At 43.2% G+C, this 24289-nt stretch overlaps 1 protein-coding gene across 2 annotated transcripts in view; it reads left to right on the top strand.

Annotated features, from left to right (window-relative positions):
* Positions 1–20362, top strand: part of CPEB4 (cytoplasmic polyadenylation element binding protein 4) — a 38596-nt gene extending 18234 nt beyond the window's left edge. Inside the window, exons 3-9 of one of the 2 annotated variants that reach the window (XM_039701730.1) lie at positions 8316–8339; positions 10189–10362; positions 11393–11482; positions 11946–12064; positions 12868–12982; positions 13170–13351; positions 15973–20362. In XM_039701730.1, the coding sequence (XP_039557664.1) occupies positions 8316–8339; positions 10189–10362; positions 11393–11482; positions 11946–12064; positions 12868–12982; positions 13170–13351; positions 15973–16200 (932 nt within the window). In that variant the 3' untranslated portion in view covers positions 16201–20362. The remainder of the gene's footprint in view (positions 1–8315; positions 8340–10188; positions 10363–11392; positions 11483–11945; positions 12065–12867; positions 12983–13169; positions 13352–15972) is intronic. The other variant, XM_039701731.1, reaches the window with a different exon arrangement.
* The last annotated feature ends 3927 nt before the right edge of the window (positions 20363–24289 follow it).

Below are 24289 nucleotides of genomic sequence, written 5' to 3'. Positions count from 1 at the left end.
AAAGGATAAATGTTGTGCATGGAATGTGGGGATACTTATATAAATATGTACTTAGAGAAATCCTGCTGGTGCCTGGTTCTCTGCAGCACTTTTGAATCCAGGCAGGGGAAATGGGGATTCTTTTAAAATAATGTTTTCATTTTCTCTTCCCATTTGGATTGGCTGTGGGGAAGTGTGTAGCACAATTTAGTCAGATGTTACTGGAAAATGAGAGTCCTACCTGTGCTCTTTACTGGAAAAATGAGAAATGGGGAAATGTTGCAGTGCAGAGACTTGAGTGTGCTTCATCCCAGAACCATGGAATGGTTGGGTTGGGAGGGACCTTAAAGCTCATCCAGTGCCACCCCTGCCATGGCAGGGACACCTCCCACTGTCCCAGGCTGCTCCAAACCCATCCAGCCTGGCCTTGGCACTGCCAGGGATGCAGGGGCAGCCACAGCTGCTCTGGGCACCCTGTGCCAGGGCCTGCCCACCCTGCCAGGGAACAATTCCTGCCCAAAATCCCATCTGACCCTGCCCTCTGGCAGTGGGAAAACATTCCCCCTTGTCCTGGAGCTCCATCCCTTGGAAGTTGTCCCTCTCCTTGTTTCTTGTTGGCTCCTTCAGGCACAGTTAGGTCACCCCAAATCCTTCTCTTCTCCAGGCTGAGCAATCCCACTTTCCTCAGCCTTTCCTCATGGGTTGCTGTTGACTTGCTTGTGTTCCTGTTCCCTTCTTGTTTGGGAGTGAATTAAGGGGATGGTTAAAAAAGGAACCAAGGCCTCGTGTTGCATTCCAGGCTGCCTTGTGATCATTCCTTCCACAGACAAAAATAAGTTGCTTTGAACCTATTCTTGTACTTAAGGAACTGCAGGTTTGGATCTTGCAGTGTAAATCCAGCTCTTGCAAGTCACAGGCAGGTGATCCAGGAAAAAGCCTGGACAGAATTCCTGGTGCAGGAATTGCTGATGGGGTGGACAGATACCAGAGCTCCTGGGGGGAAATGCTGCATGTAAAGAGGCCAGGAGCACAGTGATACAAACCATGACAGCAGAGATTTGGGAAGGTTTTACACCTTCTCATAAGTTGTTCAATAAATTCTCTACCAGGTTCAATAAATTGTTCTTGTCACAAGATAAATTTTATCTAGTAATTTTTAGCATATGACATCCCATTCCTCCCTTCCCTCCTGTCAGAATTCTGTTGTTAATGAAGTTACCACGTTTGAAGTAGTTTTGTGGCTGAGGAGCTGATTCCTGTAATGCTTTTCCTTCTCCCAGCTGCAAACTCTGCCTTTCATTTCTTATTTTTCAAGTGAGCACAGTAATACTTGAAGTGTTCAAAAGATAAATGCTGCCAATTATTCCATATCATAAACTGGAAGATGTATTGAGGCAAAAGATGGGATGTTTTTATAACTTGGTGTCTATTCTCCAGCAGTCATACATGAATATGAAATAAAGCTCAGTGCCATGAGCAGCAGGGTGCCTGCTCTCCTGAAATTCAGTATAATTCCAACTAAGATCCAGTCTCCAGCTGCTGTTGTGCTCCATGATTTGCTCCTCTGCTTTTGGTTTCTTATCTCACACCCTGTGGGGGATCCTGGACAAGAGTTGTAATCAAATACACACAATATTTAAAGCTCCCCCTTAAATTGATTTGCAGTATCCCACTGGAATATAATTGGAATTAAGGAACACATATTGATCCTTGGTAGACAAAGCTGGAGCTGTGTCCAGGATTTGTAGCAGGTTGGTTTAGGAAATTTCTCTGTGTTCTGCTGTTTGATAGCAAAGAAACTTCAAAGTTACCTTTGAAGCTTCTGTAGTTTTGAGATGAAGGAGACTGAATTGGGTTTGTCACATTTCAGGAGCAGTTAAGTGGTTGTGGAATGGAGGAAAATCCTGTCTGGAGGTTCCTTCAGGCCAGGGGCCCTGTTGGTGTGACACAGCAGCAAAGCAGTGACACTGCTGCTGGGTTTAAAGCCCTCACACAGACTGAGTTAACCTTTTTTATCCCATTTCCCCTTCACCCTTAGGCTTGGACTGTGGAGTGCTCATCCCTGGAGGGCTCCAGGGAAGGCCTGGACGTGGCACTCAGTGCTCTGGGCTGGGTGACAAAATTTGGATCAGTCACAGCTTGGACTCAATGGCCTTGGAGGCCTTTTCCAACCCAAATGATTCTGGCATTCAGTAATTTCTGGAAGCATGGCATGGGCTTTTTGGCTCAGTTGCCCAGCCCAGGAGTTACCTGGAGCTCCTGCAGAGCTGGGTTTGGAGCTGGAGTGGCAGAGCTGAATGAGGATGTTCCCTCCTCCCCTGCACCCTGGGAATCAGGGAATGCGCAAAGCAGTGACACTGCTGCTGGGTTTAAAGCCCTCACACAGACTGAGTTAACCTTTTTTATCCCATTTCCCCTTCACCCTTAGGCTTGGACTGTGGAGTGCTCATCCCTGGAGGGCTCCAGGGAAGGCCTGGACGTGGCACTCAGTGCTCTGGGCTGGGTGACAAAATTGGGATCAGTCACAGCTTGGACTCAATGGCCTTGGAGGCCTTTTCCAACCCAAATGATTCTGGCATTCAGTAATTTCTGGAAGCATGGCATGGGCTTTTTGGCTCAGTTGCCCAGCCCAGGAGTTACCTGGAGCTCCTGCAGAGCTGGGTTTGGAGCTGGAGTGGCAGAGCTGAATGAGGATGTTCCCTCCTCCCCTGCAGCCTGGGAATCAGGGAATGCCCAGGGCTGCAAGGGACCTCTGGAGATCATCCAGCCCCAGCCCTGCCAGGCAGGCTCACCTGGAGCAGGTGACACAGGGACACATCCAGCTGGCTTTGGAAAGTCTCCAGAGAGGGAGAAGAGTGTGGGGACTCTTTCCCAAGGGTAATTCTTTCCACTTCTCTCAGTGGGGCAGATTTTCTTCAGGCAGATTAAAGCCCTACAAACGTGCAGCTCATTGCACAAGCCTTGGAACAGTCACTTTCCCTTCAGTGCTCTCAGCCCCTCTCCAGCCCTGCTTATTTGATGTAGAAAGTTGTCAACACTCCCTGTTTGCAGCTATTATGCTGAGAATCTGTTTTCTGCCGCTCACTCGGGTTCTACCTTTCTACCTTGTGAACCCAATTAATTCAACATAATCACAGGTAAAACAGTGTTACTTACCAAAGGATTTTGCAGGATGATTCTCCACAGGGTTCCTGAAGGAAAGAAACCTGTTTACTTTTTGTCTGTCAGTTGTTTTGTGACAGTGACCTGGAATTGAAAATTAAAGATTCTAGTCAGACCTGTACTTGAGTGCTGTGGAATAACAGAAACTTCATTTTGTTCCTGTTCTTGACAGAAGGAATGGTAAATACTTGTCTTCAGGCATCTGGCTTTACTTGAAATAAAGCATAATATTTGCATCTACAATAGTACTCCTGTTTTTCAGCATTTGTTTGGACATTTTGGACATAAGGTAGAGCTGTATTTAACAACATGTTTCTTAAAAATCTCTTTTTACATTGTGTTTCTTTAAAAGTAAATGAGGAGGAAAAGTACAAGTTTTGGCAACTCTGCTGCTTAATTTTGCAGAATCAGTAATTCCAAAGGTGCTAATCCTTGGTTTTACTGTGCAGCAAAATTTAGGCTTCTTTGCTGATTTCATGCTGAGTTTGACATTGCTGAAAGTGTGTCAAATGTACATTCTTCAGATGTACATACAGAGCTGCTTAATTTTTGTAGGACTGTTTTAAGATTAATAAAATACTATTGCAATAGTTTTCACTCTTTGAAGTTTGGCAGCTTTTGAAATCCACAAAAAAGGGAATCTCTCATATTCCTTTTTAGTGGCTTGGTTTGGAAAACCATTTTTAGGACGGGGATCTCATCTGACAGTGTCAGAGATGGCTGGGACTGTAAAATGCAAAGTTCTGACATGGAATACATTCAGTGTCAGTGCAGATTTGTTGGCATTTTGTTCAGTTTATTCTGTAGTGAGAGCATTTCTCCTGGATCAGGTGTCCTGGGCTGGTGCCATGCATGGGCTGCTGTTCCACACTCAGCATGCAGTAATTCCACATCATGTGCTTGGAATAATTTGCCTGGAATGAGATTAAGTGCCTGAGCTGGGCAACGTTTCTGCACACATGCAAATGTCTCAGTTAGCACTCATGGAACTGGTGACTGATCCTTTTGTGTTTTAGAACTGAAATCAAGGAATGCATAAAAAAGAGAACTTTTTTGCCTGCCTTAGAACCTCAGAGTCACGGAGTGGTTTGGGGTGGAAGGGACTTTAAAGATTTAAATTTAGTTTCATCCCCCTGCCATGGCAGGGACACTTTCCACTGTGCCAGGTTTCTCCAACCCTGTCCAACCTGGCCCTGGGCACTTCCAGAGATGGAGCAGCCTCAGATTCTCTGTGCCAGGGCATGCCCACCCTCACAGGGAAGAATTTCTTCCCAAAACCTAATCCAAACCTTCTCTCTGTCAGTTTGAGGCCATTCCCCCTTGTTCCATCACTCCAGCTGAGAACAAACACAACTTTTCATGACATTATCTGCTTTCAAGCTGAAAATGTAATCTAATAATTAAACTGTAAGGCTCTATTAAATGGAAAGAAATATTTATGTGTGTAACACATGCAGGTAGATGAGATTTTCTATGTTCTGATTTAACAAAGTGTGTACAGCTCTCTGCAAAATCCCTGCTTGGGTCTCTAAATTTAATAGAGTTAATTTAACCAAATGTGCATTAAATAGAGATGTTCTTTAGAATTTTCTTAACTTTTCTTCCCTTGGTTTGGTTAAGGAGATGTTTAATCTGTTCCCTGGTGAAACAGGGCTTGAGGTGACCTTACAGAACCTCTTGTGAAACGTCCTCTTACCTGTGGCAAACATGTGATCCATGTGGAACGTTGTGAAATCCAAAGTGATGATAAAATCTCACTCTGCAGTGAGAACCAGCCCTGCCTGCCCTCAGAGAGTACTGGGGGGAAAAGGCAGTAAAATATTAGAGTTCTTGTTTGGAATGGCCTCGTGCAATCTTGATATAATTGCAAAGTACAGTTGAGTGTAAAAAAATGTAGGAAAAAAGCTCTGCTGGTATAATGGCTAAAGCAGATTGTGCTACAGTTATTTTTCTATAATTTGAAAGTAAAATTCAGGCAAATCAAAATGTTTTCTCTGGTAGATTCGAGGATATCCAGCTCACTTTTAGAAACAATCCTGTGGAACTTGGATACTTCTGTTTCTGTAAGTTAAGTCCCAAGGGAAACAAAAGACAAGCCTGGCCCCAAATCACCTTCCCAATTTCAGTAAAAGCCTGAAACTCTCTGATATTGGTCATATTTACTTTCCAACATAAACAACTGCTCACCAATGTTAGTAACAATAGAGAAAACCTTATTATACCCCTTAAAAAAAAAAAAGAAAAAAAAGGAAAATCTGCCCTCTGGCACTTTTCTCCATTTGTGTAATATTTAACAAACAGTTGCTGATGGTATAAATACAAAATACACCTGGAATCAGCCAGAACCAGGTGCCCAAGCTGGGCACACTTTGTGCAGCACAAACTTGGAGCAGGTTTGGGGTTTGAGTGATTTAGGATCCCTGCAGCATTTTTCAGGGTTTTTCAGCAGAGTGTGTTTGTGGGGTTATACCCAATGTGCTGACAGGTTTTGTGGTGCTTCTTCCTCTAGAGGGAAGAGAGCTCAGCACATTTAATTGGAGGTATCAACACAAAATATATGATTTTTTTAAAAGAAAGGAGAAAGGGAAGGGACCAGGCATCCATTAAGTGTCTCAAATGCTCAGCACATTTAATTGGAGGTATCAACACAAAATATATGATTTTTTTTTTAAAAGAAAGGAGAAAGTGAAGGGGCCAGGAGCCCATTAAGTGTCTCAAAGGAGGAGAAGACAAAAAAAATCTGAGTGGGTTGATTATTCCTGATGTTCCTTTAAAATGAAAGTAAAAGCAGCAGATTTTTGCAAAATATCATTGACTTTCTCTATGGCTTTATTTCCAGCACAGAAATAAAGGGAGGGCTGAAGGGACAAAATAATTGAAGCAGCTGCTAATAGCATTTTAAATTTCAGGCTGATTTTATTGGCAAAACATCTCTGCATTGGTTATTAATGAGCAGTTGAACCAGTTGCATGAACACTTTGTATTTTTTAGATTTTGTAGCAAATTTTTGCTCAGATATCTCACAAGATAAATAAATCTTGGGCCCTTTATGCAGTTATCTGAAGCACTGAAGAAATGGAGAAGGGAAAACCAGCTTTGAGAAATCCAAACCAAGGCTGCAGTTGTCTCACTTCTCAGCAAAGGATGAGCAAGTGTTGTGATCTACAAATTAAACCTTTTCCTGAGCTTGGTGGCAGTTTAAGGCTTCATTTGGGCAGCAGCTTAGCTGGGTATTCGTGTAGCAAAGCCTTCTCTTAATCTGAATTTTTGAAAGCCAAAGGGGGGACTCAGCTGCCTTCCTGGCCTGCCAAGAGAGCATTCCTTGCCTCAATGCTGTTTGTATTTCACAGAGTTTCACATTGTGTGAAATTAATGGCGTGTGATGAACCCTGCATGCAGGGAGCAGAGAAAGTTTGTATCTGTGCTGTGCTGGGCCAGTTTATAAACTGTGGCTCCTGAGAAATGTTTTGAAATGTCAGATGTTGGTATTTTGTGGCTTAGATGTGAAGCAAACGCTGAAAACAAGAGGTAAATTAAGAAGAGGAAAAATCATAGTATTTGGTTCTCCAAACGTAGTATTTGGCACTGGAAATAATTCCTAGCTGGTGGCTGAGGCTTTTTGGGGTGTTTTTTGTCCTGGTGAAGGAGAAAAGTCCTCTTGTCTGGGGTGCCTCAGGTGGGGAAGCTGCGAGGAGTGCCCTGGCCCGAGCTGCGCTCCCACAGCCACACTGCAGTCGTGTCTGGCTGCTGTTGCCAGCAGTGGATGTACAGAGAGAAGGAGCCTGTGTGGTTTTGTCAGTAATTCAGAAACCACAAGCAGGATTTTTCTGGCTTTGTAGGCAGAGCTGGCTTTGACAGTGCTTGATGTGCTCCAAAACGTGCAAAGGCTGCTGGGCTCAGGCAGGGACACAGCAAGATTGCTGATGCTCTGGCATTTCCTTCCATTTCTCCTTTGAGGACTGTATCAGCCTCCTGCATTTCAAAATTCAAATTTAACATGGAAAAATTGTACTTATAAAGGCCCTCAGCCCTTAAGATTCTCCCATAAAGCCTCAAGAATATTCTCCAGTCTGAAGTCCAGGACTTTGTTAATTTGTGTTCTTGGTGTTAATTGTGAGTCTCTACCAGAGGAGTGAAATGATCTTATGGATGTTAAATAATCATGAAGCAAATTGGATTGATACAATTTTTATTTGGAAAGAGGAAATGACTCCTGTATTGTTGTGGTTTACAAATATTTAAATGCTTAAACTAATTGCCGGCCTCAATTTTGAATGGGGAAGCAAAATCAAACACATGATGTGCTCAGAGTTTCTCACAGCACTTGCCAGGAAGAATCCAAGTTTTGAAAACAGTTGGCCTGCTTTCAGAAAGAGATTTTAATGAGATTAAAAGAGAAAGAATGTGCAAGTTTGATTAGAAAGTTTGGCCGTGCTCTCACAATGGGTTCTTGCAAGCCAGCACAGCAAATGCTGTTTTTTGTAGAGCTAGAATTGATTTGTTCTGAAACACGAAAAGTAGGAATGAGTGGGTAACAAATGATTCCAGCACAGTGTCCTGGGTTAGTGAGAGAGAATCCATCCTGTTGGACACGCTGCTGAGTCTAGAAGGCAACTTCAGTGGCCCAATTTTCTCCTTGATTTTCAGTTTTTCAGCTGGTTATTTGCCAGTCAGAATTGAACTGAGGATTTTGTGGGTTGTACAAAGCAACCTGACTTCAAAACAGAAAGTGTCACACCAACCTTTCCCTTTCCTTGTGTCAGGGCTTCTCCTCCAGCTCGGGTGGAGAGCAGTGCTGGAATGTTCTGGAGCTTGGCAAGGCAGGGAGAGCCTGGTGCATGAGGAAAGATCCATTTGCTTATAGGCACACCCCCAGGAATAGCTCAAATAAATAAAGAAATGTGCAAATTTGGGGCTGAAATTGCTTCCAAAAGTCCCTTGGATTATCCACATCCACAGGTCAGGCTCCTGTCACCGTGGTTTATCAGTAAGTAACAGAGCTGGGCTGAGGAGGCCATGGGGGGTGGGAGGGGCAGCTTTGAACACTTCTTTGAAATGACCTGGATCTGCAAAGGCTTGAGAATCACTGAGTCAGTATAAAGGCAATAAAACGAGGTCTTTTGGTCCTTATAACAATGATTGAAAGGCTGTTTTCTTTCTCATTTAACATGCAGCAAGGACATATGGGAGAAGGCGAGGTAACAATATTCCTCTTTAATTTTCTAATGTTGACAATGTCTCATGGGAGAAATAACATTCAGTTTTTACTAGAGGGCAAAATCCAAACTTTAAGCTTATAAGGGAGCAGTTTCACATACATTTACATAGTCTGCATGCCATAAATCAGCATTTTAAGTGGATTAGGGAGTACCTGAGGCTGAAATGATCACAGTGGACATCACCTGGATGGTTTGTAACCCTGGGGGCTGTGTTTGTGTGTGTGTGTGTGTTATGAATGCCAATGCTGGAGGAGTTTATTTTGGGAATTTTGGGTGCTGATGGACCATAAATACAGTGAGTGTCTGCCCTGCTGGGTTCAGTGTGTGTGGAGTTCTCCAGCAGCAGCTGAGGAGCCTGGAAAGGGGAGTTAGGTTTGGGAATTGCTCCCTCCCAACGATACCTGCAGGATTGGGGTCTTAAGAGATGAAACAAATCACAAGTGCTGAGGTTCCTTAGGGAAAAACAAGGTTGAAGTCAATATTACAATATTTTTATCATAGCAGGAATGAGGTTTGCCCAGCTACAGAGAGGCCTGATTATACTTGACTGTTATTTTTATTAAAGGTGTGTAAAAGATTCTTGAAATTTCACATAAAGCAACCTGACCGAGCCTTCCATTTTTTATTCATAGAAATTCTATGGACTATGGATTTTACTACTTTTTTTTTTCTCTCTGTTCAGCTTCTTAGCTGTTTGATTTTTGTCACAGAAAATATCTGCATCTTGGTCAGATTTTCTGTTTTCAAGATGTTTTCCTTTTAAAACCATTTTCTTTCAAGGGGAGGAAGCAAAACCAGGATAAATTAACCTCACCAATACATTTCTGTGGTAGATTGGGATGAATCCTGAAAAAACAGACACAGTGTATCACATCATAGACAAAAGGAAATGTATCCTAGAACGTGTAGCACGCCTCATTACTTACTCTCCCTATATATATATTTATTCCTAAAACGCTCCTTAAATGAATAGAAGTCTCAGTTTGCTGTGTAGCTGTTGGATATTGGAATTAAAGAGGGAATTCATGGCAGAGAACAGCTCCTGTGCTCTATGTATGATATTATACAGTGGCATTTATAACAAAGAACCTTATTTAAAAGAAATATTATTAAGGAAATCTGTGATAAAGGATTGTCATAGAAAGATGCTGGACTGCAAGGGGAACATTTCTCATTTTACATTTTCTCTTAGAGTGAGGCCATTAACAAAACTCAGTTGTAACACTGAAGTAAAGTTGTAGGGGGGACAAAATTTCAGTCTTTGCAGTAAATGTCAGTGTAATGTTTTCCTCAGGTTATTTGTGTAATTTACTAGTGGGTGGTTTGTGATATGTTTTGATATCAGGTAATTTAAATGTGTAATATCTTTAACTGGTAGAATTCTTGTTTTCCCATTTTCACCTCGAAATTTTATCTATTCCCTGCAAGAAGCTGTTCACTGGAAAATTGAATAGATGGCTTGATATTGTGAAAGCCCCAGAAACCAAATTGGCTGTTCCCATCCCTTTCAATACTTTTAAAAGAAACCTCATTGGAAACACAAACTATTATGGAAAGCAGTCAGCTCGAGCACCCGTTAGAAATCCTGGTTTGTATGAGGAAGAACCTTTCCTTTGAAATGAAGCATTTGAGCTGCTGGATGATGCTGGAAACTGAAAGGGTGCAATGAAATCGAGAACATAACTGCTCATTCAGAGGGCAAATCACTCCCAGTTCTGCTGATGCAGCAACTGGTGCATTTTCCCCAATTATTCCAACAGTGTGCGCTTTGTTCTGTTAGTATGGTTTTTTTTCCCCTGTTTTTCTTTTTTTCCAACCCCCTCTTCAGGTCAGTCCTCGCTGTTCCCGATGGAGGATGGCTTCCTGGACGACGGGCGTGGGGATCAGAGCCTGCACAGCGGCTTGGGGTCCCCCCACTGCTTCTCCCACCAGAACGGGGAGCGCGTGGAACGCTACTCCCGCAAGGTCTTTGTGGGAGGGCTGCCTCCGGACATCGATGAAGGTAAATCCCCACCCGGGGCAGAGCCTTTTGGCTGCCAGCTCAGGGCTGGGTGTTCTCTGCAAGCTTTGATATGGAAATGGAGCTTTCTTGTGAGTTTAGGCCGTGGTGGTGTTCTGCCACTGAAGAACACAATCATGTTGTCGTGATTAAACCGGCTTCAGCAGGATAAAAAGTACAAAAGTGCAGAATTAAACAAGCCAGTATCACCTGTGGGAACTCATAAATCCATTGCAGTCATTGTACAGGCCCCAGAAGTCAGCAGCAGCAAAAGCTGCTCGTAGTTTTGTAAGGTCTGTGTGGGGTAGCAAGTCCTAGCTCTGGGTTTGGTTGCTCCTGTGTAGCTGAGGTTGTTTCCAGCAATGATTTTTGTCCTGTGGAAGCTCCTGACCTGTGCATGGTGAGAACCCAGACAGGAATGAATCTGTGCAGGGCATCCTGAGGGACCAGGGCTTTGTGGTGGTCCATCACACAAATACAGGTGGCAGAATACTGCAGCTGTTATTAAAATAAAATTAAAAGGTCAGGTACAGGTGTTCTGAAGCTTCATTTCACCAGAGCTCTGTGTTCTGTCTGTATGAGCCTGCTGGGATAGTCGTTAGAAGAAATGCAACAATAAAGCTGGAAAGTTTTTTTCTTAATCACAGAATTGTTTTAATCCCCACTTTTTTTTTTTGTATCAGAGCTTGTTATGCACTGCTGTGACATGATAACCTGAATTTCATGTCACCCATGAGAGCAGTTGATAATTATAACTGTATAGATGCAGGGCTCAGCTCCTGAGAATTAGTGGGTTATGAGCTTTTATTTATAAGTAGAAAGTAAAGTTTGAGCTTTGGCCTGTCTTGTTTTATAAGGGGTGTTCTGCCTTGTCACAAAAAGCCCCCATCAGCTGCTGAGCACTGCTGTGAGCTGCTGAACCTGGAGGGTCACAGAATGTTTGTTTACAGGATGAAGCTACCTGAAATCAGTGTCTTTCAAATGCTTTAAGGTAAATTTATTTTAATGCCTTTTCCCTTCTCTCCTGTTGCAGATGAGATCACTGCAAGTTTTCGGCGCTTTGGACCTTTGATTGTAGACTGGCCACACAAGGCAGAGAGCAAATCTTATTTTCCTCCTAAAGGTAAGTACTACAAGCCAGTAAGATGAGCATGTTAGAATAATTTTTTGTGATAAAGCACAAGATTGGTCTGGCAGTGACACAGTGTTTAGGGGGGAAAAAAGAATTTAATCCTTGGGATTGTTCTAAACTGGTGAAGTTTCAAATATGGCTTTGCAGTTATTATTCACTAAAAAAATTCTTCCTAAACTTCCTGTTTTTACTTTATTCCATTTTCCCTCTTCCCCCCTGTTGTTGTACATGTAGTAAGAGCTTTTTAAAGGCACTAAATGCCTTCCACAGCAGCTGGGAAGGATTTTTCCCTTAGAAGAACAACCAGAGCACATATGGGTTGGAAATGTGTGCTGAGAGCACCTTAAATCTTTTCCCCTCCTGTGTGGCAGCGTGATGTCAAACCCAATTCTGAGTTAAATTCTGATCCTATAGACAGACAGCAGCAGTGATGTTTGTGTTTTCCCTTGGCCAGGATATGCATTTTTGCTGTTCCAAGATGAAAGCTCTGTGCAGGCACTGATTGATGCATGCATTGAAGAAGATGGAAAGCTCTATCTCTGTGTTTCCAGCCCCACTATCAAAGACAAACCGGTAGGTGGAATTGTCAGGGCCTGCACAATTCCTGAGTGATAATCACAAATTGGGCTCTTCAAATGCAGTCTTCAGAATGTTAATGTTAAAATTTCTTTAACTTGTCAAATTAAGAAAAGACCAACTTACTACTTTTGAACTAGACATAAGAAAGTTTTTTAGTCTAGTTACAATGCTTATTTTTATCAGAAAAAGATGTATTTCCAGACAGGTATTTTATGCTTGCTAATGATGAACATGTAGAATTTATATTGTTTGAGTGTTGTTATATGTAACAGATAAATCCTAAAAAACATACCATGGCATTGAACTGTAAATGATTCATGTACAAATGGGGATGACACAAGTATGTCAGTGGTTGGGGAGAATTCTGCTCTAGTCCTGTGCTTCAAATTTTGGCCAGCTGTAACCAAATACAAAGCAGCACAGGAGCTGAACAGGCATCTCTGGAGCCTGCTGCACTGAGATAAGGCTGGGACAACAGGAGCAGTGCAGATCTGTGTGACCAGGGGGGTTGTACAGCACAGCACAGTCATGATTAAGTAAATGTGTGAGCAGAGGGTGAGGGCTTTTTTCCCCAGAAATTTGGGTAACAAGGAAGTGATGAAATTTAGCATCCTCAAATGGTCTGTCTTAAGAGAGCTCGTTACCATTTCATTTTGAGAAATGATTGCTGAACAAGTAGAGTTTAGAAAGTACAGCTGTTTAAGAAGTTTTCTTCTCTGTAGGACGCTGTTGTAATTTATATTACTGAGACACTTTGAATTGTGAATGGTTAAAAAAACCAGGCTTTTTGTCCATAGGTTCAGATCCGGCCTTGGAACCTTAGTGATAGTGATTTTGTTATGGATGGTTCCCAGCCTCTTGACCCAAGAAAAACCATTTTTGTTGGTGGTGTTCCTCGGCCTTTACGAGCAGGTACACACTGCAGCACTGGGCATGTTGGATGTGCAGCCTGGTTTGGGGAGCACTGGGGGAAGCGAGCCTGGCAGCGAGGGAAATCCTGAGCGTGGTGACACAGTGGGGGACACGAGCCATCCTCAGGCGGTGCTTTGAGAGAAACAAGCCAGCCTAGAGCCCTGTTTGGTTTTGCTTTGTGCTGCAGTGGAGCTGGCGATGATCATGGACCGGCTCTACGGAGGGGTTTGCTACGCCGGCATCGACACCGACCCCGAGCTGAAGTACCCCAAGGGAGCTGGGCGGGTGGCATTTTCCAACCAACAGAGCTACATTGCTGCTATCAGCGCCCGCTTCGTCCAGCTGCAGCACGGAGAGATTGATAAACGGGTAAGGCCTGCTCCCCCTGCTCCTCTGCAAACGCCCTCCCTGCCTCAGAGGTGTGCTCGGGGTCTTACAGCAGGTTAATCCCATTTTTAGGGCTGCTTAGAGGCAGCACGGGATGAAAGCGGAGCTGGCGGTGCTGAGGTGACTGTGAAAAAGAGTTTCTCGAGTTGCTGAGTGTAGTGGGAAGTGTGGCAGCTGCCTTGGCCTTTTCTAAGAATATTGCGCTCCTCAGATGCTCCCGCTGCGAGGATTTGTGGTGGCTGTGAGGTGCAGGGAGGGAGGGACCTCCCAAGGATGGGGCAGCTCTTACTCCTGCTCTGCCTCCTTTGGGAGAAGAGGCAGAACCACCCCAATGTGTGCTGGGTGTCCAGGAGCACCCTGGTAATGCCTTGTAACCTTGTTACTGTGCCCTGCAGCCACCCTCCACAGCCTGTGCAAAGGCTGTGCTTGCTTATTTCATTCCTTTATTATTGTATTCCTTATTATTTTAAATTAGAGCAATATGCCAAATGGATCAGCACTTTGCTTTCTGCCCTCTTCCTCTCTCGAAAATGTAACTGCCAGTTACAGTGATACTCAGACCACAGTTTTGGGAAACTCAGATACTCACATCTCCTCTTGTAATTCATCCTTTGTCTCTGGATTTTTCCTACATGACTGTCACTGCTGATCTTAATTTTAAAGTTAATACAGTGGAAAACCTTCAAACTTGGCTGATTAGCCCATTATCTTTTCACTTTTGCTTTGGCTATAAAGCAGAAGAATTGTAACAACAATTTGACTGTGGGCCTGTGAATTGGAATGTCTTTGTTCTAATCTTGGCTCTGAAAATAAGTTCTGTACAGCTTTGAACAAATAATTTGGGCTGCCCTTGTGCAACTTGTGCTTGCATAAGCAGACACTTGGGTGAATAGGTCCATTGAAGCTGGTGGGACTACAAATTTAAGTAAGTACTTGTAAACTCTGAAAAAAAATTTTGCAATCTATTTCCCCTTCCTTCTCTCCCACCACTCCCTATTTCCTCATTTTTTGTACAGTTTTTATGTGGGGAGATAATGCTCAGAGAGGAATCATTATAACAGAAATCGGGTGCATGAGGGAGGTAAAAATACAGCAACAGTAGTTTTTATTAAGGTTGTGTTTATTTTTAGTTTCCCAGTACTGTTTTTCTGTAAAAAGAAAAATAAAACTAGTAAAAAAAAAACAGTAACAAGAAGGGATTTCCTGTAAAATTAGGCAAGGAGGTGCTGCTAAAGGGTGTGCTCTGAGATAATGCACAGGAAGGGTTCAGTGGCTGGGGCTCCCACCCTGAGTGGGCCTGATGGAGCTGCTGGAACTGAGGCTTTCCCTGGAGCTGGGAAATCCTCTGTGCCCAGCTCAGGGAGCAGTGCCAGCCCTGTCACACTCAGAATTCATGTGACAAGGACACCTGAGCTGCAGGTTGGCCTCTGAAGGTGGCTGAGCAGAGGGACTGGAGCAGAATCACCACATGAAGGAGGCCTGTGTGGCATCTTTGTCCTTTCAGCATTTGGAGAAGGCAGCTTTCCTCAAAAAATCCCCATCCTCCCACTGCAGAGCAGATTAGGGAGTGTGGTGTTAGGAATATTTGCCTGCTCCTGCTCTTGTACAAATTGACTGAGTTGGCAGGGCAGGGTTTTGGGAAATGCAACTCGAGCCCTGCAAGAGGAGAAAAACAGCTCATTAAAAAGGCTGCTGTGCTCTGTCTGAGCAGTTTATGTGTCCTGTAAGCAAAAATGACATCAAACTACTGCAGTGCCATCTGGACTGTGATAAAATTGGGTGGGTTTAAAAACCCAGCAGCTTGTGAATGTCCTTATTCGCCTGAGGTGTGTCCGAGGCCTGTGAGGTGCAGAGGGGAGCAGCCCCAGGCCAGATGCAGAGATAACAGCAGAGATATCAGTCACAGCCTGGGTGTTTGAAAATGTTGGTGAAAACATCACATTCAGTGAGCTTCAGAGAAGGTTCACAAACCCTTGTAGAGCAGGAATTTGCACCTATATTTATTTCTGGTGTTCTGAATTCCTGCCCATCACCTGGCCCTTAATGCCAGCAGCGTAGGAGGGCATCAGTCCCGTGGTAAGCCTCTCATTAGATCCCAGCAAGATCAGGTGGATTTCCTTTTGCTGAGAGGACTAAGCCATGGAAAAAACACAGAAATGAAGTGTTTATTTAGAGAATAAATGAATTGTCTTAATGCTGGAAATTCAGACACATGTGCATATTTAATCAGCAGTTACAGTGTGTATAAAGTTTCCATTCCTGCCTGAAAGGGACAGAGCCTAACTGGGCATCAAAAATAACTCCCATAATTATCCAAGGTTTTGGTGTCAGTCAATACATTGTTTGAGCCTTCCTGTAAATCAGGCACAGCAGGTGTGTGACAGACTGAAGGTCAGCACTGATTTCTGGGGTTTTTCTGAAGGATCAAAGGGGGTAGAAGTGGAATTTGGGGTGTTCAACAGCCACGTTCAAGTGTCACAAGGGGGAAATCTTGCTTGTAGCGTTCCCTACTGCATAACTGCTGGCTACCCTGCTAAAACACACGTGTGGAGTTAAGAATTTGCACTGAAGAATGACCAACCTGTCTCGTTTTGTGGCTGCAGGTGGAAGTTAAGCCATATGTCTTGGACGATCAGCTGTGTGACGAGTGTCAGGGCGCCCGCTGCGGCGGCAAGTTCGCCCCGTTCTTCTGTGCTAACGTGACGTGTCTGCAGTATTACTGTGAATATTGCTGGGCTGCTATCCATTCCCGTGCCGGCAGGGAATTCCACAAGCCCCTGGTGAAGGAGGGAGGGGACCGCCCGAGACATATTTCATTCCGCTGGAACTAAAGGATCGCTCATTTGCAAGCCTCCAATTAAGTGCACTCTTCTGTTCCTCCCCACCCCGCCCCTCACTCACAGCATGTCCTTTTGTAGTAGTCTGTAATTTAACAATAGTCTAATGAAAGAATGACCTATAATGGGTATTTTATAGAATCTTGTCATTGAAAACTGTATTGGGAACTCCTTTTCGTATCGATAACATGTTGCAAGTGAGTTGCATTCTCTTGTCTTTACTACCGAGAGAACACTTAATTTCCTGCAACGTTTTCTTAGAGGAGAGAAAAAATATTAAGAGAAGAGAATTGAAACAATAGAGTATTTTGGTTTTTTAATTAAATTATTGTTAATAAAGAACATAATAATACTTTTATTAAATAACCGTGTAACAATAACACTATCAGTCTGTTCTGACACTTTTCCCCCAGGGAAGCCTGTTTTTGCCTCTTTTTTTTTTTTCTTTTTTTTTTTTTTTTTTTGTTTTTGGATTTTTCCAGCAACAAATGAAGAGTACATTTACCTACCAACAGGAAAGAGCATGTTTAAAGCAACAGAAATGCATGAGCAAAGTTGAAGCAGCACTATAATAATGATCTTTTTTTGTTTGTTTTTTTCTTTTAAACTCTTTTAAGGGTTTTGAGGCTGAAATTTTAGCTCGGTGTGTATCTGACCGTGCCTCTGGCTACCACCCACATCCAAATTACTAACGAGATAGGCAGAGCTTACTATATTTTCATCAAAATGATTACGTTTTAAGAATTCCTGAATGTAAAAGTTGAGTAAAGTTACTACTGAGGGGGGAGTGCACTTTTTTTTTCTTTAAGAGAACTCAATTGTCTGGTTACAGCCCTAGATATCCTACCAAAGCTAGAGTAATGACAACTAGTGAACTGGCATTTCCTCTCCTGAAGGATAAATATATAGATTTTATTTTTGATGGCTATATATAACTCTATATCCTAATATACTAACATTCATCAGGGGCCAGCTTTTGCTCTCCATTTTGACATGAAAAAGTAGAAAACCTAAAGATACCTCAAGGATATCACTGATTTTTACTGGAGTTTTGCTATTCCATTGTGGCACACAAACTCAAATTGGCTGCTTATTGGTTTCCCATCTTGGCTGTAAAGTCAGTTTTTGATCCCCTCAAATTTAGCTGTAACAGAAGGCATGAACCCAAGGAGTTTCCAAATTTCCGGCACCGCCGGCCGAATTTTGTGCACGGAATGGTGCAAGTGTGCAGATGCCTTTCTTACTCTTCCTGTAGAAAGAATCCCAGCTCAGATCCCAGCTCTTCAGAACTAATTGTGGGGAGATAAAGACACGCAGGTGGAAGTGCCAAGATCGCTAATTAACGTCGGCTTTATTGGAACTCAGTCCTGCCTTGAGAAGCATCAGCCCGGGACACGCGAACCGAACGCTGACCAGTGGGTGCAGAGGGTTTAATTTGAAACAGATCAATGAAGGAGTAGTTCTGAAAATTTCTTTTTAGTACTTTTGAACTAAATGCCCTGGCCAACTTCTCCACCAAGGATGTAGCAGTGTGCAAACAAAAAGTGATTCTGTGGCAATCTCTGCCCGGCCCCGGGGGCCTGGGACCACCCGAGAGTCTCCCAAACCAAAGATTTGCCCTGGCACTGCTTGGAAAACATCTGCTCCCTTCAAAGCCCCCCTCATCCCTTTCCCCCAGCCCCCATTATCTTTATGAGAAGCAGTTTTTCTGTTCAATACAGGCTTTAATGAACTGATACCTTACCAAGTTCCAAAGGTCAAAATGGAGACATTTGCTGTCTATTAGTCAAGTATAGCAAGGGAGCTGCTTTTACTGAAATCCCTGAAAATATTGACAACAGTAATGCAAATGCAGAGTGCTCTTGTGTAGATTGTCAGGGACTTTTTTTTCTCTGAAGTACATAATTCTAGTTGGAATGTTCCTTTCATTTTTTAATGCTTGTAGGTGGCTTGGGGTGTGCTATTGTGCCGATCCTACCCAGCAAACAGGTGAGGTGGGTTTCCATTACAAGAAAATAACACTGTTTGAGAACTAGCTTTGAATAATAATTTTTTCCCTTTGTACATGACCTGCTGAATTTCGGTACAGTGTTTTTGTAGCTAACTTATTTTGTCATGCACATAATGTATATTTGTTATGCACTACTTTTGTATATCTTGTTTTTCCAACAGTGAGCATTTTTAGGCACACTTTTCACTGACGGGATATCTCTTTATGCAATACCTCAATTTTTCATATTGCAAAGAGTAGCTTTTTGTACTTTTATTACTGAGAGATCTTCATATACTTCATTTTTTAATATAAATAATTTTAATAAATTTTATTTTCTTATATTCTGCTTTTTATACATTTCAGTGCTCTGCATACATTTTGAATTATGGATGTTGTGCACTGGCAATGCTATTTTAGAATCTGCAGAGAAAAGAAAGCATGTTGCTTAAACATCTTAGCCCAGCACCAGGTATTTGGTGTACATATAATTTAAGAAATAGTATATGTAAAGTTGAGAATTAAAGAAGAAAAAAAGCATGAAAGTGACAAATGACACTTGTCTTTAGACCCATGAAATTTAAATGCATAAATATAGTGTAGAAATTTAAAAGTCAAGAACCATCAAAATTGTCTACCGCTTCTTACTGAGTTTTTAAAAATTATACACAAATGCAGACGTTTTTGGTGAATGTTTAGCCATTTTTATTATTAATAAAGAATCGATGTTAGGTGTTTGATGCAGAACCGTGTCTGCTCTTTTAAATTATATTTAAAGAATAAAAGAGAGCCTGCTAGGTGGCAGGCATGTAATGTTAGTATGCATGACTAATGTAAGAAATCGTTATTCTACTAATATTCACTTGTGATTGTGTGACAAGCGTGTTTACAGATCCTTTGGTTACACTTCGATTTACAGGGCATAAACAATTCTCTCCATTACTCTGTGCTTCAACAGTGCTGGCCAAGCCTCCTGAAGGCACGGGGCTCTCTGGGGTTACCGTGTAGCCCCAGCTCATTAACGTGTAATTAGCTACCGGTGGGGGGGTGTCATTAATGAGCAGCGGCGTTCCCCGGGGGAGTGACAGAGTAATTCCATGGTTATTTTTGCAATGTAAAATAAAGTGTTTCTGATTATTTTATATGTAAAGGAACCCCACTGCCCCGTGCTTTTTTGGTATAGTCTCTACTTCTCCATACACAGACCTCTGCAGAATGCAAATTTCATCCTTGCAGTGACTGAATTTAGCGTTTTATAAGGATGCTGTTGGAAAGACTTGATAATTCACCCCTTGTGTTTTTGAAGAGTTCAAACCTTCTGTTCAAAGGTGATTTAAAACTTGAATGTGATGGATTGTGGCAAGTTAACTTCAAGTTATGTGCAATACCTATTTCAGACTTCTGGAAGATCTTTGCAGTGTAATTCTTTGTTTTTAATTGCAGACATTTTAAAATGTCATTTTCTACTGTTCTAGTAAATCCTCTTTCTTGCTGGTGTTTCTAAAGAAAAGAATCAGAAATCAATCTTTCTACTAATGTAAATTTGAGATTATTTTTAAAAAAAAATGGAATAAAACGTTTTGGTCATTTGCTTTATTTTATTATCTTATTTTAAAGCTACTGTGATAGCGTTGTAAGAATTGGGACAATATTGTATTCAACTGTTTTATTTTTTATATTTTTAAATTTTAAAGTATAATTAGTTTTTATAATTTTCATCAGATTTTTTTGTTATATTTTTTGGAAGTGAAACTTTTAGCAAGTGGGTGTCTAGTTTTTACTAATCCCTAATATGTTTTCCCCCCAATGTATTGCTCATATTATCAGAAGGAAAAGTTATTTAAGTATGTCAGTTAATTGTACTACTTGGCTGAATTTCCATATAGTTTTTACTGTGTATGGGGAGGTTGTAGTATTTATTATAGCATTTTAAATAAGGGTAATTCATTTTTTATTAAAGTCATTTTCACGTTTAAGTTCATATTTTTGTATGTTCTACTCTAAGTTATATAACACAAGTTACTTTTTTTAAAGAGTTCATTTGTTGAAGTGCTAGTGAAAATTAATGTTATTAAATAGTTTGCAAATGACTATTTATACCAGTATGCATATAATTTTTAAATATTTGTAATGTGAGATGTTGAATGAATAAAACTTTTAACTCAATGTTTCTCCTTAACCTTTTTCTTTTGAGCTTCCTGTAGGAACTCGTTCCTTTGTGGCCGAAGCTCGCGGGGCTGGGGAGGGGATTTTGTTGAGCTGTGTGGGGTGAAAAGAGCTTCAGGGCAAGTTCTGCTGCCCTGTTCTGCTCACAAATGCAGCAAAGATGCCTTGGAGAGGTGAAGATGCAGCAGCTGAGGACAGAACCACCGAGGCACAGGTAACCCCACAAGGGTTTGGGCTGGAAGGGATCTTAAAGATCATCCAGTGCCACCCCTGCCATGGCAGGGACACCTCCCACTGTCCCAGTTTGCTCCCAGCCCTGTCCAACCTGGCCTTGGGCACTGCCAGGGATCCAGGGACAGCCCCACCTGCTCTGGGCACCCTCAGAGGAACAATTCCTAATTCCCAATATCCCATCTGACCCTGCCCTCTGGCAGTGTGAAGCCACTCCCTGTGTCCCGTCCTCCATCCCTTGTAAAGGGTCTCTCTCCATCTTTCCTTCAGCTACTGGAAGGCCAAAGTTGGGTCAACCAAATCCTTCTCTTTTCCAGGCTGAGCAATCCCAGCTCCTTCAGCCAGAGACAGACCAGAGACCACGGTGCAGTGGGACAGAGAGAAGCAGAGCGGGGCCAGGGCAGAGCCCAGCAAGGCAGGGACAGACAGGGAATCCTCTCTGATTGTCTCAGCTTGTGATCTGACAGTAACAGAGGGAAGGCACCTGACATTTTAGAGAACTTGCTCGTTTCAGCCTTTAATTTAAAATATATGAACTTGAAATACCTGGAAAGTTGTGTGGAGTGTTGCTCTCTTAGAGATCTGCTCTTCTAGGGCTGTTCAGCAGTTTAAGGAATTGTGCTGCTAATCTCCAGTGCCAGCACTGAAGGAATTGTGGTGCAAATGCTCAGTGGATGGTGAGTCTCCTTCCTTTGTGTGGGTGCTCCTGAAGCAGGTCCTGCAGCTCTGATGGGATTAGTTCTGCCACTGCTGATCCCTTCACTTGCTTTTCCTTCACCTGGTGCACATGGAGCCGCTCCTGCCTTTGGAAATTGGTTTTTAACAGCAATGGGAAGCTTTGCTGGTGGTTGCACGCAGATATTCCCAGTTCCCTTGCCATGACTGTTAGAACAGAAAGCTGGAGGCTGGGATCAGGAGTGGCTGGAGCTGCATTGCCTGCCAAAGAAAGTCAGGAGTTCCTCAGTGCTCGGTGCCAGCCAGGCACACCAGACACCCTTCACCAGCTCCAGCTGTGACTTGGCTGGGAAACTTTATCCCTCTGTTCCCTGCACTGGGATTGTTGGGAAATAGCCACAGTTCTTGACATTATTTTCAAGTGCAAATGGTCTTTTAGACAACGTGCTTCTTTATGTGTTCATGTTTTTTCACAAGTGACACACAGACTTGAAATCTGGTCCTGGAGTATGGAAGGTTTAAGGCTTTGGATGCTGTGGTGGTGGAACCAGCAATGTCCTTCTCAAACAGGGCACTCCCTGCCTGACTCCAAAGTCCTGCAAACTTAGAGAGTTTCTCAGGGTCCAACATCTGATTTACAGTTGGGAATTAGAGTGTATATTCATTCTAGAATTCTCCTGTTCTGAAGATTGCAGAATCCTTGGTGAATGTTTAAGTTTTCTTGCTAGGCAAAGTGTAAAACATTGAAACCAATAAGGGTAAAGGTCTCTATCATTCAAAACTCCAAATAATCTGCTGGAAGTGATGAGCTGATTCGGAATTGCTGGTAAATTTCTTGGGCAATGACACAACAAATCCATTTGGGGTTTCACTTCGCACTGAAGCTGCAAGTAAATGCTACAGGCAGACTCCAGAAGATGGAGGTAAGCCCTGCTGGGAGGAATTCCACAATTCCCACTGTGTTTGATTCCCAGCTTTTTCCTTCCACAGGAGCTGCCCCCACCACAGTCCCCAGGAGCTCTCTCGGGTGCCCCTGGCACTGAGGGAGCTGCCACATTCCAGGCTGGTGCAGGAGGTGGATGGACCCAATCTCCCCCTGATTCAGAGGCTGAGCTGATCTCCAGGACGGGCTCTGAGCTGTCAGGTTGTTGTGGGACACTTCCTGCTCAGTCCTGACCCTCCAGCTGCTGCTCCCAAAACGCTCAGGGTGGCTCCAGGGAATCTGGGACGAGCCACAGCCTCGGAAAGGGGAGATGAGGAGAAAAGCTGCCATCCCTTCCTCTGTGTGAAACAAGCTGATTCAGTTTGTCAGAGTGAAAAACAGCCTGTGGGATAAGAATATCCTCACAGCTGTCTGTGCACTCAGAGGAACTGAAGGGGGTGAATCAGTGCTCTGAATACACCACTGAAAGTCTTCCTGCACCCCCCTGCTCTGATTGATGCCATCAGATATCACCTGTTTTCATGGCACAGGAACTATAATTTCCTGACTTCTTGTAGGGCTTGTCAGAGAGACAATTTCATCCTAAATGCTGGTTTACATGAATGCATCTCTCCCTAAGGGAAGCTGTCTCAGTCACTTTGTTTATGGAGCGTGGGAGGCCGTGTTCTGTTAAGGTTCCTCCATGAAATTTGCTGGTCCAAAGTTCTCAGTCCTCCTGGTATACATAAAACACAGAGATGTATTAAATCAGTGCTTGATTGCGTTTTTCCTCCTGAAATTTAATCTGGTGAGTCATGAAAGCTGAGATTAAATCCTCTGAGCATAGATAGCATAGGTCAAGGATGACTGTGAGGACACATTTTTGGGTTTGTATTATTCTCAGTGTTTAAAATGGATGTAGTTTTGTTGCTGTAGGGTATTTTTTTATCCCAAAACTGAGTTGCTTTGCTTTTCATGGGAGAAGAACATTTGTTTTAAATGGCAGTGATGGGGTAGATGAAGTGGACAGACACTCAGTGTGCCTCAGTAACTCAGACCAGATCTGAAATCCATGGAAGGAGAGCAATGCATTAAAAGAAAAAAAATTCTCTGCCAGCCTTGTCCAACCCAAGGCTTGAAAAGAATGTTTGCTCGGTGTAAATCACCATCTGACATGGCTGCTGACTCACAGACCAGGATCAGTTTGCTCAGGGATTGTTCAGGCCTTGCTGTGTATTAAGTTGTCATTTTGGCCAAGTGTCACTTTGCAAGGCAATGCTTGTGGCTTTAAGCTGATGCCCAGTGCTGGCCTGGGTTGGGAGCACGTTCATGCCAAGGTTTTCTGAATTTAAATGGGATTCCTTACGTTTCTGAGGCATTCTCCTGCAAGCAGCAGCAGCCCCCAGCTCTGCTGCAGTGGCCAGCTGTGCATGGACAGATGTTGCTCTGTACGCACTGGCAAAATCAGCCCAGCTCTTCACTCAGTGGAAAGGGAATTTGCTCAAGCGTTGCTTTTGCAGGGGGTGTCTGTGGAGGAATGGGAGGGCAGAACAAAGCAGTGACTGCTTCCATTTTCTCTGCAGAGGGAGCAATCCATGGAGACAGAGCCCTGCTCTGCTCCTCTCCTGGCAGCATCCTGCTGTCTCTGGGGGAGGGAGGAGGGAATGCTCAGTGCCGTTATAGGGTGGCCTTGCTGCTGAGAATCCCAGAACCTTTTGGGTTGGAAAAGAGCCCAGAGTTCATCGAGTCCAAGCTGTGCCCCATCCCCAGCTTGTCCCCAGCCCAGAGCACCGAGTGGCACCTCCAGGGATGGGCACTCCTGCAGCCAGGTGTGTTGGTGGTCACACTTTTGTCTGGGATCCTGTTAGATCTCAGAGGACAAGTAAGAAATCGTGAGCTTTCTGTGCCTGGTCTTGGGTTATCCACATTAATGCTGAATCTGGGGATGATCTAGTGATTTTTGCATTTTACATCCTGCATGAGCCAGGGTTCTTTCAGCATCTGGAGGGTTATGGCAGGTAGGGCTGAACTTCCTCAGCTGTGTGTTCTCTCAGAATCTAACTGCACATTCCCCTGAAGGGAGACTTTTAATCTTTAAT

The sequence above is a fragment of the Passer montanus genome, unplaced genomic scaffold (assembly GCF_014805655.1).
Source record: "Passer montanus isolate IOZ18808 unplaced genomic scaffold, ASM1480565v1 scaffold15, whole genome shotgun sequence".
Lineage (NCBI taxonomy): Eukaryota > Metazoa > Chordata > Aves > Passeriformes > Passeridae > Passer > Passer montanus.
This window is presented reverse-complemented; position numbering and strand designations above follow the sequence as displayed.